Below are 13114 nucleotides of genomic sequence, written 5' to 3' on the forward strand. Positions count from 1 at the left end.
TTAAAGGACTATTTCATACCTGATTCTTTGGTCTCAAATATCCAACACCCAACACTTCTCCCATTCTTGCTTTAAGCTATCTTATTTCCCATTTAGAAAGCAGTAGAAGAGAACCAAGAGGACAGTTCTCAACTTCCCAGAACTCCCTTCACTCTCTTACTAGCATCGTTCCTGTTACTCTGAACTCTGTGCTATTAAAGAAACCCTTCCAGTTTTACACTAGATTCAATTCACACAGAGTCATTCTTCCAGTAAATTTCTCTTCCCTATCCTGCATTTTTAATTTACCTTCTCTATCTGTATGTCTATGTGCCGCTAAATATGGGTGATGGTAATACACAGGTATATTGAATGGTCTCACGTCAAACTCAAGAAAACAATTCTGAGGTGAAGCCTTGTTATTATTCTTACGAGCATGGGAGAAACAAAAACAAAGTACTTCTTGTTGTCACATCCACCTCAAGAATACATCTCATTCGGTTGCCTCTTACAGCCAATTCTTTTAAAATTATTTTCCTTTCTGTACCCAGTTCTCTTTCTTCTCTGTCTTGGACCTGTTTTAAGCACGATCTGCTTCTGCCACTCCATAAAGCTCCTCTCATCAAACCCACCGCTGACCTCTCTTGCTGCCCAATGCAGCAGTCAGCCCTCAGTGCTCATTTCACTTGGCCCAGCCCCAGCATTTGTCATATTGACTATTTTATTCACTTTAAAACATTTTCCTCGCTTGACTTCTAGAGTCCTACATTCTTGCTGGCTTTATTATTTTCATACTCCCTATTGCTTACTTCTCATCATCTTGATCTTTCATTACTGAGGTACCTCAGAGATACTCCCTGGACTTTTGCTTTCCTCAGTTTTTTCCTAATGGCGTCTGATGGCTTTAAAATTAATATATCCTGAGCAGTCCTTTCTCATGAATGGTGGCTTCCTAGCATGAATCTGTCTCCTACACATGATCACTTTGAAGTCTAAAGCATCTTGAACTTAAAAAAAAAATCTCTAATATACCCTCTTAGTCAACACTACCACTCCTTTTTTCCAGTTGTCTAGGCCCAAACTATGAACTTATCTTTATCTTACACTTTCAAATCCTGTATCTAGTATGCCAGAAATTCCTGTACGCTTAACTTTTTAAAAAGCATGATTTGTAACCACTTCTCACTACTTTCTTGCGCCATGACAATGCAGATCCCCATAATCTCTCACTTCTCTTACCACAGTAGCCTCTCACCTGTGATGATGTTCCCCTATAGCTTATTCTTTACCCAAAAGCAGTGTCTTGATAAGATTATAGGTATATCATATCCCCCTCTGCTCAGAACCTCCAAGAGATCCCAGATCTGAGTATCTTCTGTGTGCTCCCCAGATCCTTTATGTCTTTCCTTACCTTGTTGTATGCCCAAATAGACTAAATCTTTTAGATTGTGTGTACAAGATTCCTTGATCTTTGGGTTCTGATTGGACTGAGCAATGAAAGGCACTAGCCAAAGATTTGCAGGCAGGAGGAGAGTGAGGGCTAGGTTTTCCTCTGCTTCTATGTGGTCAAGGGTCAAGGGTCTCATACAGACACCCTTGATTCCTCATAGCCACTCCTTCTTCTTGCCACTTTAGGCCAACAGTACTAATGCTACTCACTGCTAGTACTGGGTACCATACAATTCTATATTGGGTTTCTTAAATCTTGTCCATACATTTGTAAGTAGAAAATTTATTAAACTATCATTAAATTTCACATTTTGCATATGCCATCCATTCCTGCTGGGACTGTGGATGATACATTTGTCATTACACACAGAGTAAATTGAAAGGTCCTTACAATGGTCTACAAATATGTACATTATTGTTGCCTTGGACTTCATTTTCTATTCTCTACTTGCTTCTTATACTCTAACCACAGGAGTCCTTTTTTTTTCTTTTCTTTCCTTTCTTATTTTTAATATCTCTTATGCCTTTTACATTTGCTATTAAGACTGTTCACTCTTCTCCTTTACTTGAGCCTTCATGCAAAAGCCATCTTCTCCTTGGGATTTTCTATGAATACTATTTAAAATTGAAAATCTCTCAACACTTCCTATCCCATGTTTCTGCTTAATCTGAATTAATCTGAATCTGCGGAATTTATCACAATATAACATGCTCTGGATTTTACTTGTTTAATTATTGTCTGTCTCCTGCCACTAGAATGTAAATTTAAGAAGAGGAAGCAATTTCTTATTCATTAAAATGCTTTGAGTATTTACAATGGCTGTGGGCACAGAGTAGATGTTTGATTAAAATTATTGAATGAGTGAATAAACAACAACAACAACAAAACCCACAAGAAATGTTATGGGCAATTTGATAAGAAAGAAAATATTTTCTGCCGGTGGTATCAGAAAAATATAATTTAGATTGCACCTTGAAAGTGGACATGTGAGACGACTGAAGAGTTTTCCCAGAGAGTAACAACCTGGACAAGGTTATGCTGATGGAAAAGCATTGAAGAGGAAATACGTCTTTTAGTTGGGTTGTGTGTCGTGTGCATATGGAATCAGAAAAGGTAAGTTGCTGAAGATAGGCTGAGTCCAGATAACAGAGTGCCTCAAATTCAAGGTAAAACAAACCAGAACAAACTTTATCTTGTAGCAAATTAGATGTGACAGGGTCTTTGAGACTTCAAAGGTCACAGTCAGAATTTATCCTACAAAGAACGATTTGGTGATAGTGTACACAGGTGTGGAGAGGGGAAGCTAGTGACATCCAAATAAACTAAAAAACCAGTAGGGTAGGTGATGAGCAGTGGAAAGGAGTATGGAGAGGAGAGCTTTAGCATATATCGTGAAAGTATATTGACCCAGATAGGAAAAGACTATATTGCTCAGGGTGCTTGGAAGAATTGATCCCTGAATTACCAATTGACCTTGAATCAATACAGCTCTTTATGTCATTTTTCTGATATCATGTGGATTTTAAAACAATTGGATTAATGTTTTTTCTGCTTGAATTCATTAGCCAGAAATACTCTATGATACACTGTAAGTAGAGAGTGTTTATCACAGCTTAGTGCTCTGTCATTTTTAGCCCATTTAATAGCAACATCACAAACAGAGCATCTGCCAATGAGCATGGTACTGATCCCAGGCTCAGCTGTTATTGCAGATAGAGTGTAGCAGGGGTGGGAGTCCTTAATGCAAGAGTGGCAACCAGGCCAGGCATGGCACAGCTGGGGCTTTTACCACCCCTACCAGGGCATGGATCATCTGTCCTCAAGCAATGCCAAGGGCCAAGTTTTAGTGGTGCTGGATGTTGTGTCAGGAGCCCCAGGATTCCAATATTGGAATACATTTTTTACAGTAATGAACAAAAGCCTTTGGTGCCTTTTCTATAGCACTGCATCTATAATGGAGGAGAAACAGAAGAAAGAGACAAAGCTCTATCACTTTGTTTCCAATGATAGTGTTCATAAAAATTTAAAGAAACATTAATGGAAAATCTGTTATGTGCTTGTAATCATGCTAAATGCTCAAATTAGAGATTCAATATATAGCATTAGCCCATGGGAGTTTACAGGACAGCAGGTGAAAGAGAGATATAGAAATTTATAATTCAATAACAGAAATGTTATGCACAATAAAAGCATAAAAGAAGGAGCATTCAATTCTGCCTGAGAAAGTTTAGAAAGTTTGAAAACATTGAGAGTGCTTACATAGTAGGGAAGAAGAGAGGGCATTCCACTGAAGTAATATTAGCAAAGGCATATGAAGCATAAAAATACATGGTGTGTTTGGTAATAGTGTTTAGTGTGTATGTAGTTTAAATTCATAGAATTCTTGGGGAGAAGCAAAGAGAAGAATTTAGAAAAACTTTTTGGAAGTAGAATCAACATTTGGCAAGCAATTGTCTCAGGATAAGTGACGAGGAGAAATCCCTGAGATTTGGTTTCACTTTGTGCCACTTAACTAGTATTGTATGCACTTGTGGAGAATCAAATTTCTTAGACATCTGACTTCAGATTACTTGGAGAGAACCATGGTTGTATCCTGAAACACATAGGAAAATCTTGCTTTGTTATTATTATACTAACCTTTAGAATACTGGTGATAGAAAGACACACAGTGGTCCTTGAATTGTATTGATGCAGAGAATGTTGCACAGTTAGTGCTTTGCTCTAGGTTTCATACCAGAGGGGAAAAAAAGAATTACAGTTCGAATTAGAACTGTGATCTCCTGACTCCTGGGAGGTTGGTGTTTCTACACTGTGTAGTTTTTAAACTAGGCTCCTTTTGTTTTTTTGGGCATCATGAAATATATGAACATATATCACAATAGGAAGGTTGCACGAGGTTTGCGTAAGTTAAAAATAAGGGCATGAAGCTATTAGGAAGACAAAAGGTAACATTTCTTCAAACTAATTTACAAAATAGTGACCTTGTGACTTAAGATTAAGAATTTTTTAGAGAAATTGGATGCACCAGAGTTGAAATATGAGCAGGCTCCTGGTACACTGAATGTATTTTCTCATAGTCACTATCCCCAGACAGGGATGGACAGCAGATGAGAAGAGAAGTTGGCTATTTAGCTTTGCAAGTGAGAATGCAATACTGGAACTAGGTCTAAACAGACAAAAGCATTCTTTATGACTCTTTGGAAAAGTGTTTCACCTTTCAAATATTCTTTCAAGTATCACTAGACCTTGGATGCTGATGTGTGCGATATGGGTGGAGGAGAGGGGGTTATTTAAGCATTACTCGGTGAATCAAAGAAGCACAGAATTGTAACATCCTACTGACTTGCTAGTCCAATTCCATTCATTTTGGGGGCTCAGAATTCTGAGATACAGAGGATAAATGCTTTGATTATTTATATATCACGATTTCAGTTCGGAGCAAAGATGAGAACCTGGATTACTCCAGAGAAAGCCATTACCTCCTCATCTTTCCGTTTGCAGTGGTTGCTTTTTGGAATAAATAGTCACTTTCAGTCTCTTTAGAGGAGACCAGCATAAAACTTGTTTCAATACTCAAACCCAAGACCAAGAATATGGCTAAGCATCTCAAGAATAGAATGAAGGGAAGGGGAGGGAAGGATAGAGGGAGGGATGGAGGAGGACTTAGTGAGAGAGAGAGAGAGAGAGAGAGAGAGAGAGAGAGAGAGAGAGAGAGAGAGGGAGAGAAAGGGAAAATTAAGAGAGGAGGCATACAGGGAGAAAACAGAGACAGAGGTCATCAAGACTACACATGATTTAATTCTTCCCCATTCTATATCTTCCACCAGGAAGAAGAAATGTTCTAGCCAGAACAAGACAGTTAGAAGATCTCATTTGCCTTGTGGTACCTTTACAGCTAGTTAGCTTACCATGTTAGGGAAGAAGTTAAGAAACCTGAGGACCGGACACTTCCCATTTCTGGACTTCAATTTATTCAACTGAAAAAAAAAGTGGTGGTTTGTGTTACAGTGCTGGCTCTAAAATATGCCCACAGATTTTTTTGGTACTCCTTCCTTTGAGAGGTAGAGCTGAATTCCCTTCTGTGATTCCCTCCTCACTCTCTCTCGTTGGGATCTCTTGCTTTGGTATACTAGAATATACTAGTATACTCACTACACTAGAATACTCAACTAGCCTTATTGAGAGGTTCATATAAAACTTTAGGCTTCCTACCAACTCATGTGTCTGCATTTGTAGGTGGATCTTCCAGCCCCGGTCAATTTTTCAGATGGACATAACGTTGATCAACGGTTTGAGAGCAAGCTCGTGAAGAGCTCTGAGTAAGACACATCCAGCTAAATGTCTCCCAAATTCCTGACCTAGACCCACAGAAAATGTGAGATAATATTTGTTACTTTATTTTCTTTATTTTTTATTTTTGAAATCTTTATTTATTTTTGAGAGAGAGAGAGACAGACAGAGAGAGAGAGAGACACACAGAGAGAGAGAGAGCATGCACAGGTAGGGGGAGGGAGGCAGAAGAAGAGGAAGAGAGAGAATGCTAGGCTGACTCCACACTCAGCATGTCGGATGCTGGGATCCATCTAATAACCAGGAGATCAAATGCTGAGTGGATATCAAGAATCAGATGCCCAATTGACTGAGCCACAGGAACCCCTGTGTAATTCTTTAAAGAACCACTTGCCTAAGGTGTTTTGAAGCATGTACTGAATTATAAATTAACTGCAAGCATGTACCATGGTTTTTGACAATAGAAAAGTAACAAATTGCTATGTATGGTTTTGTATCTTAAATGAAAAATAAATACATAGAATATTAAAATTCCTGTCACTTAGAGTAGAATAAAAATAGCTCATGATGCACCTGGGTGGTGGCATCCGTTAAACATTTGACTCTCGATTTTGGCTCAGGTCATGATCTCACAGTTTGTGAGTTCTGGTCCACTGTTCCACTGACAGTGTGGAGCCTGCTTGGAATCCTCTCTCTCTTTTTCTCTCTGCCCCTCTCCCGCTTTCTCTCCCTCTCTCTCTCTCTCTCTCTCTCTCTCTCTCTTTCAAAAGAAATGAACTTAAAAAAATAGCTCATGATCTGAGTTCAGAGTTGGGATCTTTCTGCTTTCTTTCTATGAGGCCATTTCAAAGAGCCATTTTTCCATTTAAAATTTTTTAAAGTGTTTTATATTATCCAGGAGAAAAACTTTGTCAATTACTCTCTAAAGAATTTTGGTTATATCCATAATGTCCTTGCTATACTAAGCAATCAAACTTTTTCTTTGTTCAGCATTGTAACTTGTTAATCTGGATTTAGTCCCCATAAGCATGAATCTTCACCAACCCAAGGAGAGATTTCTTCATGACCAAATGATACTCACAATATTAGAGAAGTCAAAAAAATTCAAATATTTGTTACAAAGACTCCAAATCTATGCAGATGCATAGATGGCAGCTGACTTCCTAATACGCATGACAGCGTTTGTCTCTTCCTTCATCTGAGCTCTAGCACGTTCAGTTTAAATTCCTCATTTAGCTCTTCAGATAAATAGATCAAGGGAGACTTTCTAATGACTGTGTTACATGCTCTGCTGTGTTCTAAATGTCTTCAATCCTTCTGAGACTCCCTGGGTATTCAAAAATGAAATGGCTCATTGGCAGATGGCTTGAGAATCACATTCTTAGAAAACCACCTAACACCACTGAATGGAAATTAACCAAACAAACACAGAAACTTGCCAATTTTTAAGAATTATTTTCTTTAACCAGCAGCTGTCATTATTATTATACATTCTTTCTATAACTTTTCTTAGGGAAAATTATGAACAAGACGTATTCATTTCTGTATACTCTTTTTTCACAACTATCTGACTTGATACCTTGGCTGGTTGAGGTGGAATGTTGGCAGGAAAATCCTTCCATTCCTTCATTATCAAGGTGTGTAACATAACTCCATCTGTAGTTCTCTTGCCTCTTCAGGCAATTTCAATATCTCACTCTTAGGTTAAGACAATGCTTTGTGTTCAAGTCCATTTCATTTTTCTCTTCCCAGGAACATAAGAAAAATGCATTTTCCAGCCTTCTCTATGACTAGACCAGCACTCACAGCTAGTTTTGGCCAACGTATTATAAGTGAGAGTAATAAGTGTCTTATTTAGAAGTGTAGAATAGCAGGATGCCACACTTTTCAGATGGCAAAACTATAGAAATATAAGCCGCTATCTGGACATATAGCATAAAGAAGAAATAAATCTTGTGATATAAAGCTACTGAAATGTTGGGGCTCTTTGTTAGCACAGTATAGCTTATCTGAATCTGATAAATACATGTTATGACTGCAGCACTCCTACCAGATTCCAAATGCTTGATGTTTTTGTATATTAGAAATACACTGCACTAACCACTCCTCTATTTAATTGTCTTCTTGTGCCAAAGCAACTCCAAGAGCTAAAGCATGCCCTTTATTTTCATCTATTGCCTGCAAACACCTTGTTTAAAGGATGATTTGGAGCCCTCCATGGCTGGAGAAAATCAGAGCCTAAAAGTGTAAAAGAGAAGTTAAAGAAAGATACAAATTAATGGTTCTTAGACATTATGTGCGTCAGAATCACCTAGAAAGTTTATTCCAAGTGCAAATATGCCCCACTCTAGAGATCCTACTTTAGTTAATTTTGGATGGGTCAAGAAATATGCATTTTAATGAATGAACCCCAAATGGTTCTAATATGAATGCATCAAGAAACATACTTTTGGAAGTCTTGGACCAGACTCTAATAAAGATTTTATCCTCTTAAAACCAGAAAAATAAAATAAAAAATATGGAAAGGGCTTGAAAGAACTCTCATAGGTAGTAGTTGATGGTTAACCCATAGAATACCTGAATTATCAAGGGTACAGTATTAAAACGTAGACCTCCAGACAATGGCCAGTACCCAATAAATCTACTCCTCTAAGGGAGGAGCCGATCCTGGAATCTTCATTTTAAGATGCCCCCCAAATGATTTTTAGACACACAAAAGTTTGAAATCATTGCCATAGGGATTGATTGTTGTTCTGCATTCTTATATCTTTATGCCTAGGTCAATTTATTATTGATGACTTTTCATGCACTTTAGTTTACCAGTCATTGCAACTTTTCAAACTGGAAGTGTACACATTATCACTAGGATTCTTACTAGTTATAAGAAATGATACCTGGGACTCTCGATGTAAATCACAGCTGGTGAAAGATTAAATTTGTTTTTCAAGGTATAAGGTGGATACATTTTTATTTTAAGACAAATACAAATAATTTATTTTGAGAGAAAAATTGTAACCTGATCATAGAGTCTAGAAGACACAAAAAATGATTCTATTTTTTAAATTCTTAAACAAATGTTATAATATAAAAAATGAAATTCTATAAAATCATAATATGGCAAGGCTAGATGACACATCAGACATTTGATATAACATTTAATTAGTTTTTGTGGTTTTACACTAAGGGACTTGTTGATTTGAATGTATAATGGTTCAGATTAAGTAGTTACAATTAGAAATACTTCCACATGAATCTTATAGGAATAGTTCCAGAATTGGCAGTAGATCAGATGTCAGAAGCCTAGATTAGATAGGCCCAACCATATTGTTAATTGGTTGATTGTCATTAGGAAAGTCACTTAACCTAAATGATGAGTTCCTGCTCTGTACTTACTGCTTTTGTGCATTTTGTGAGAGGAAAAGAAAAGAAAGAAAGAAAAGAAAAAGAAAGAAAGATAAGGAAAGAAAAGTGATGCATATGAAATCAATTTGTAAGCCATAAATCATTATGCAAATGTAAGTTTCTGCAACCATGAGCATTTCCACTATGGGTATACCGCTGGCCAACACTTATCAAGCACTCATAATATGCCAGTCTCTGAGCTATGCACTTACATGCATTATATCATTTAATGCCCACAAAACCCAATGAGGTTAATAATATGATCTCCATTTTACTTAGTAGGAGATTGAGGCTCATAGAGCCCATGGTCAAACAGATCCTTAGGAGAGGAGCAATATGCACATTCATCTCTACGTGACTTAAAACTCCTGTTCCTAAATATGCAATATTGTTATGTAAATGATTTCCATTTAACCTGCAATCATATCATATCAATTATGAATATGCATGACCCATGAGGAAATTTTCTTATCATTTGCCTCATTGAAATATTTGGCACTGAATATTATACTCAAGTATGGCATGTTGAATCGGAGGCTAATAACATAACCTCCTAGCCTTTCTTCATATAGTAAAATATGGTCCATTATCTTTTTGACCCCAGTATAGCTAATGTCAAAAGCTATGACTTTATATAGCTTACCTTGCTTTTATATTGTTAATGAAAATTGATACTCACCAGAACTAACACTGCTCTTGAGAACACAATTATCTAGGTACTCAGTCATAAGAACTCGTGTTTAATTTCTATGTCTTTGCCATTCATCCTTTATTTTTTCACTAAAAAATAATTAATAAATAACAAAAGTAATTTCTCAAGTTTTGTAAAGATATTTTGTATTTGAAATATTGGGCTAATAAGGAATACGATTGATTATGGGTAAAAACATTCTCTCCCTTTTTAGGATTTGGAGCAACATACATTAACCCCTCCTTTAACAGGGTTGGAAGATAAATTGCTGTCTTCCAAGTGAAGATCCTTGACCATCCATCAAGGATGGATTAATTAATCTCTTCAAGAAGAAATGCAGTATAGAATATGGATTGTGTTCAATCATTTTCTGCTGGATATTCAGGAAGGTAAGGTGGCCTGTCACTTCTTAATTCCAAGTTCCATGATGAGTCGCATTTCCTCTGGGAAGTCCTTATTCCCATATCTTTTTTTTTTTTTTTCCAACAGGAAAAGGATCTAATAGTTCGTTAGAACAGAGAAGGGATTTTCTGCTTTTCTCTCCTAGTGCAATCGTGGAATGAAACATCTAGCTTCTTTCTCCACCCTTCCCTTACCATTAGTGACTGAGAAAGGCTGACACTTATTGGGCCAGAACTCACGAGCAGCCAGCATTAATGTACTGAAGGTGACTGCTCATGTCTGGTGTGATCGTTTGCTCCTTTCATTCTGCTCCTGTTCTGGGTAGCAGATTGTGCTTCTGATTTTCTTAAAGCAAACTCACCAGACAGGGAGCCTCTACTCTCCCACTAGAGTGGATGAAAGGCACTATTTTCCAGCTTTTTCTTCTCTGATGGAATGTCAGATCAGACTTAGTTTGAGTATTCAGGTGTTTTTGATTTGGGGATGGAATAGAAGGCTCCCATTATGTGCTTTGGACCAGTGTGTGCTCTCCAGTCTCACTATTGATGGAGATACGTGAAGCCACATTCAGATATATACTCTTTAGATGAATACTTTAGTTCTGAAATTACAAACTAGCGGCCCTCAGGCTGAATGCTTGTTCATGCATTTTGATTGATTCTTTTCTTTTTTTTAATTTTAGTTAAGCCATCCCATAATTGATAGACTTCATATAAATCTTAATTTTTAGATTCTTTTGAAAACTTGAGCAATCTGCCAACAATGGGGTGGAGTGACAAATATTGTGATAGAGTTGAGTAGACATTGCTCCTTTTTGAAAAGAAATACTCTTCAATTACCCACAAGCTCAATCATCTCTATTATCTCCCTCACTGGGAGATTAAATGTCATGCACCTTTTATGATTGTGTCAAAATGTTTCAAGTAAAGAAATATGTATCTATACCTATGTACTTATAAATATGAGTCTTCAATGGACAGCATATGTATTTTGCTTATATCTGGCCCTTTTTTCCCTCTTTTTTCTTACTTTCTGATTCTTGTAGGCACTTAAATTGACTATCTCTTCTCAGAATCTTGAATGAGAAGGGATTCATACACCAAATACAATGAATCCCTAACAAGTCTGAATCTTTCAGCTGTCAGTTCTAAAAATAGGAGATTTTTGTGTTAGCTTCCATTTCATTTGAAACATTTTCTCACCAGCTTCCTGTCCTTTCCCACATCTCCTCTCATCCACATGAGAAAGAAGCTAAAGAGCCACCTCAGACTTTCCTAGTACCTAAACCAAGCCTCAATTTCCGAAAGTGGAATGCTCTTTGGACATGAATTCAAAAGCCATAAAAAGAAGTGGGAAGAGAGACAGGTAAAACTTTGTTAGTACAAATGAAATCACATAAAAATAGAACTTTATTGATGCTAACAACTTTAGGCAGTTCAGAGAGCACTAGTTTACAGTGACAGAGCACCGAGTATCCCTGGGTGCGCGCGTTTGGTTCTTCCAGGAAAAATGTGCTATCAGTTTTCTGTAGAGCTGAGTCTTACAGCTTCCAGCAGAACCAACTCATTTCCACAATGCTCCCTTGGGATACGCATACCCTGTAAGCATCATTGCCCAAGTCCACCTGACTGACTCATAACAGCAGGTGGGTCAACAAACTCAGAGGAAACACACTTAAATTCTTCGCTCAGTTTGAAACCATCGGACATGATAGAGGATCAGACTTTAGGCAACTTTCACATACTGACCTTCTAGGGCCCAAGAAGAGTGTGCTCTTCTGAGGCCATTAGAGGCAATAATTCTGGATTCAGGTCCTCAGGTCTTTTGACTCCTAGAAATAAATAGTTTTTAAAAATCAATAAAGGGGATACAGTCTGGTAGTCCACTACATGATAAACATGTCAGTTATTCCCATAGGTTCATAACACCAAGAGGGCTGGTATAGATAGCAGCCACCACCCACCGTACAGTGATTAGAGGATATAAAAGTCATTGTTATTGGATAAATCCGTGAAATGGTGAAGCGCAAGGGCTGAGATCTGGGGAGCAGGGGGTTCCAATCTGGTGCCATTTTGTATCCACTGAGTTTCTGATTCTTGGGGAACAGGCTTACACAGGTGTGTCTCCCACTGGGGCTGGGTATGAATCTCTGCCCGACTCTTGCTCCTGAGGTGACTCTCTCCTTCACAGTAGGTGACACAGCAGCGACAGGCCGCAGAGGGCTTCCCTCTGTGCTTGGACATTGTATCTGGGGCTGGAGAAGTGCCTGCTGCCCTCCCTGAGCCCTGGAGTTCTGGGGGCTCTTTCAAACGACTTCTCCTCCTTTGAACATGGTCCAGACTGATGTCAGACTGGGAGGAACAGCTTTCATTCCAGCCAGAGCTGGCACTCAGACTTCTCAGGGGAAGAGCCAACCGCAAGGCTTTCCAGAATTTAGAGCCAGAATGTTTGGACTTTTCTCCCTTCCAGCTCACAAAAGACACAGATTCCTTCAGCTGCAGGATGCTTGGGTGTGGCTGCTCAAGGGGACGGTATTCCACCACAATGAGCTTGGTGGAAATGGAGTTCTGGCACATAACACCCAGTTTAAACTCCAGCATGCTGATACTTTTTTCTGTCACATAGTCTGGGCTCAGGACAACAATCATCCTCCGGCTTCTCTGAATGAAGTCAAAAACTGCTTCCACTGTATCTATAGGAAAATGGGAAAGATAGGACAATGCCTAGTGAAACTTACATAAACTGGAGTTCATCAGTGTTTATCCTACAAAGGAGAGGAAATAAATAAACACTCAGGAATATAGGTTCTCACTGTTAAATAATCTACCCAGTAAACGAATCTTTTACTTTACTCATATCAATGATTGCTAACCATGTCTAAAAGCAGCTAATTTCAGCTG

The 13114-nt window shown here is 38.1% G+C and overlaps 1 protein-coding gene across 2 annotated transcripts in view; it reads right to left on the reverse strand.

Moving 5' to 3' along the window:
- Nucleotides 1–13114, reverse strand: part of IL1RAP (interleukin 1 receptor accessory protein) — a 144485-nt gene that overhangs the window by 828 nt on the left and 130543 nt on the right. Inside the window, exon 11 of one of the 2 annotated variants that reach the window (XR_003908709.1) lies at nt 11963–12906. Coding sequence is in view for 1 of the 2 variants with exons in the window: in XM_029939635.1 (XP_029795495.1) it covers nt 12188–12906 (719 nt within the window). In the remaining variant the exon portion in view is untranslated. Of the gene's footprint in view, nt 1–11605; nt 12907–13114 lie in introns of those variants that run through there. The other variant, XM_029939635.1, reaches the window with a different exon arrangement.

The sequence above is a fragment of the Suricata suricatta genome, chromosome 5, assembly GCF_006229205.1.
Source record: "Suricata suricatta isolate VVHF042 chromosome 5, meerkat_22Aug2017_6uvM2_HiC, whole genome shotgun sequence".
NCBI classification, from domain to species: Eukaryota; Metazoa; Chordata; class Mammalia; order Carnivora; family Herpestidae; genus Suricata; species Suricata suricatta.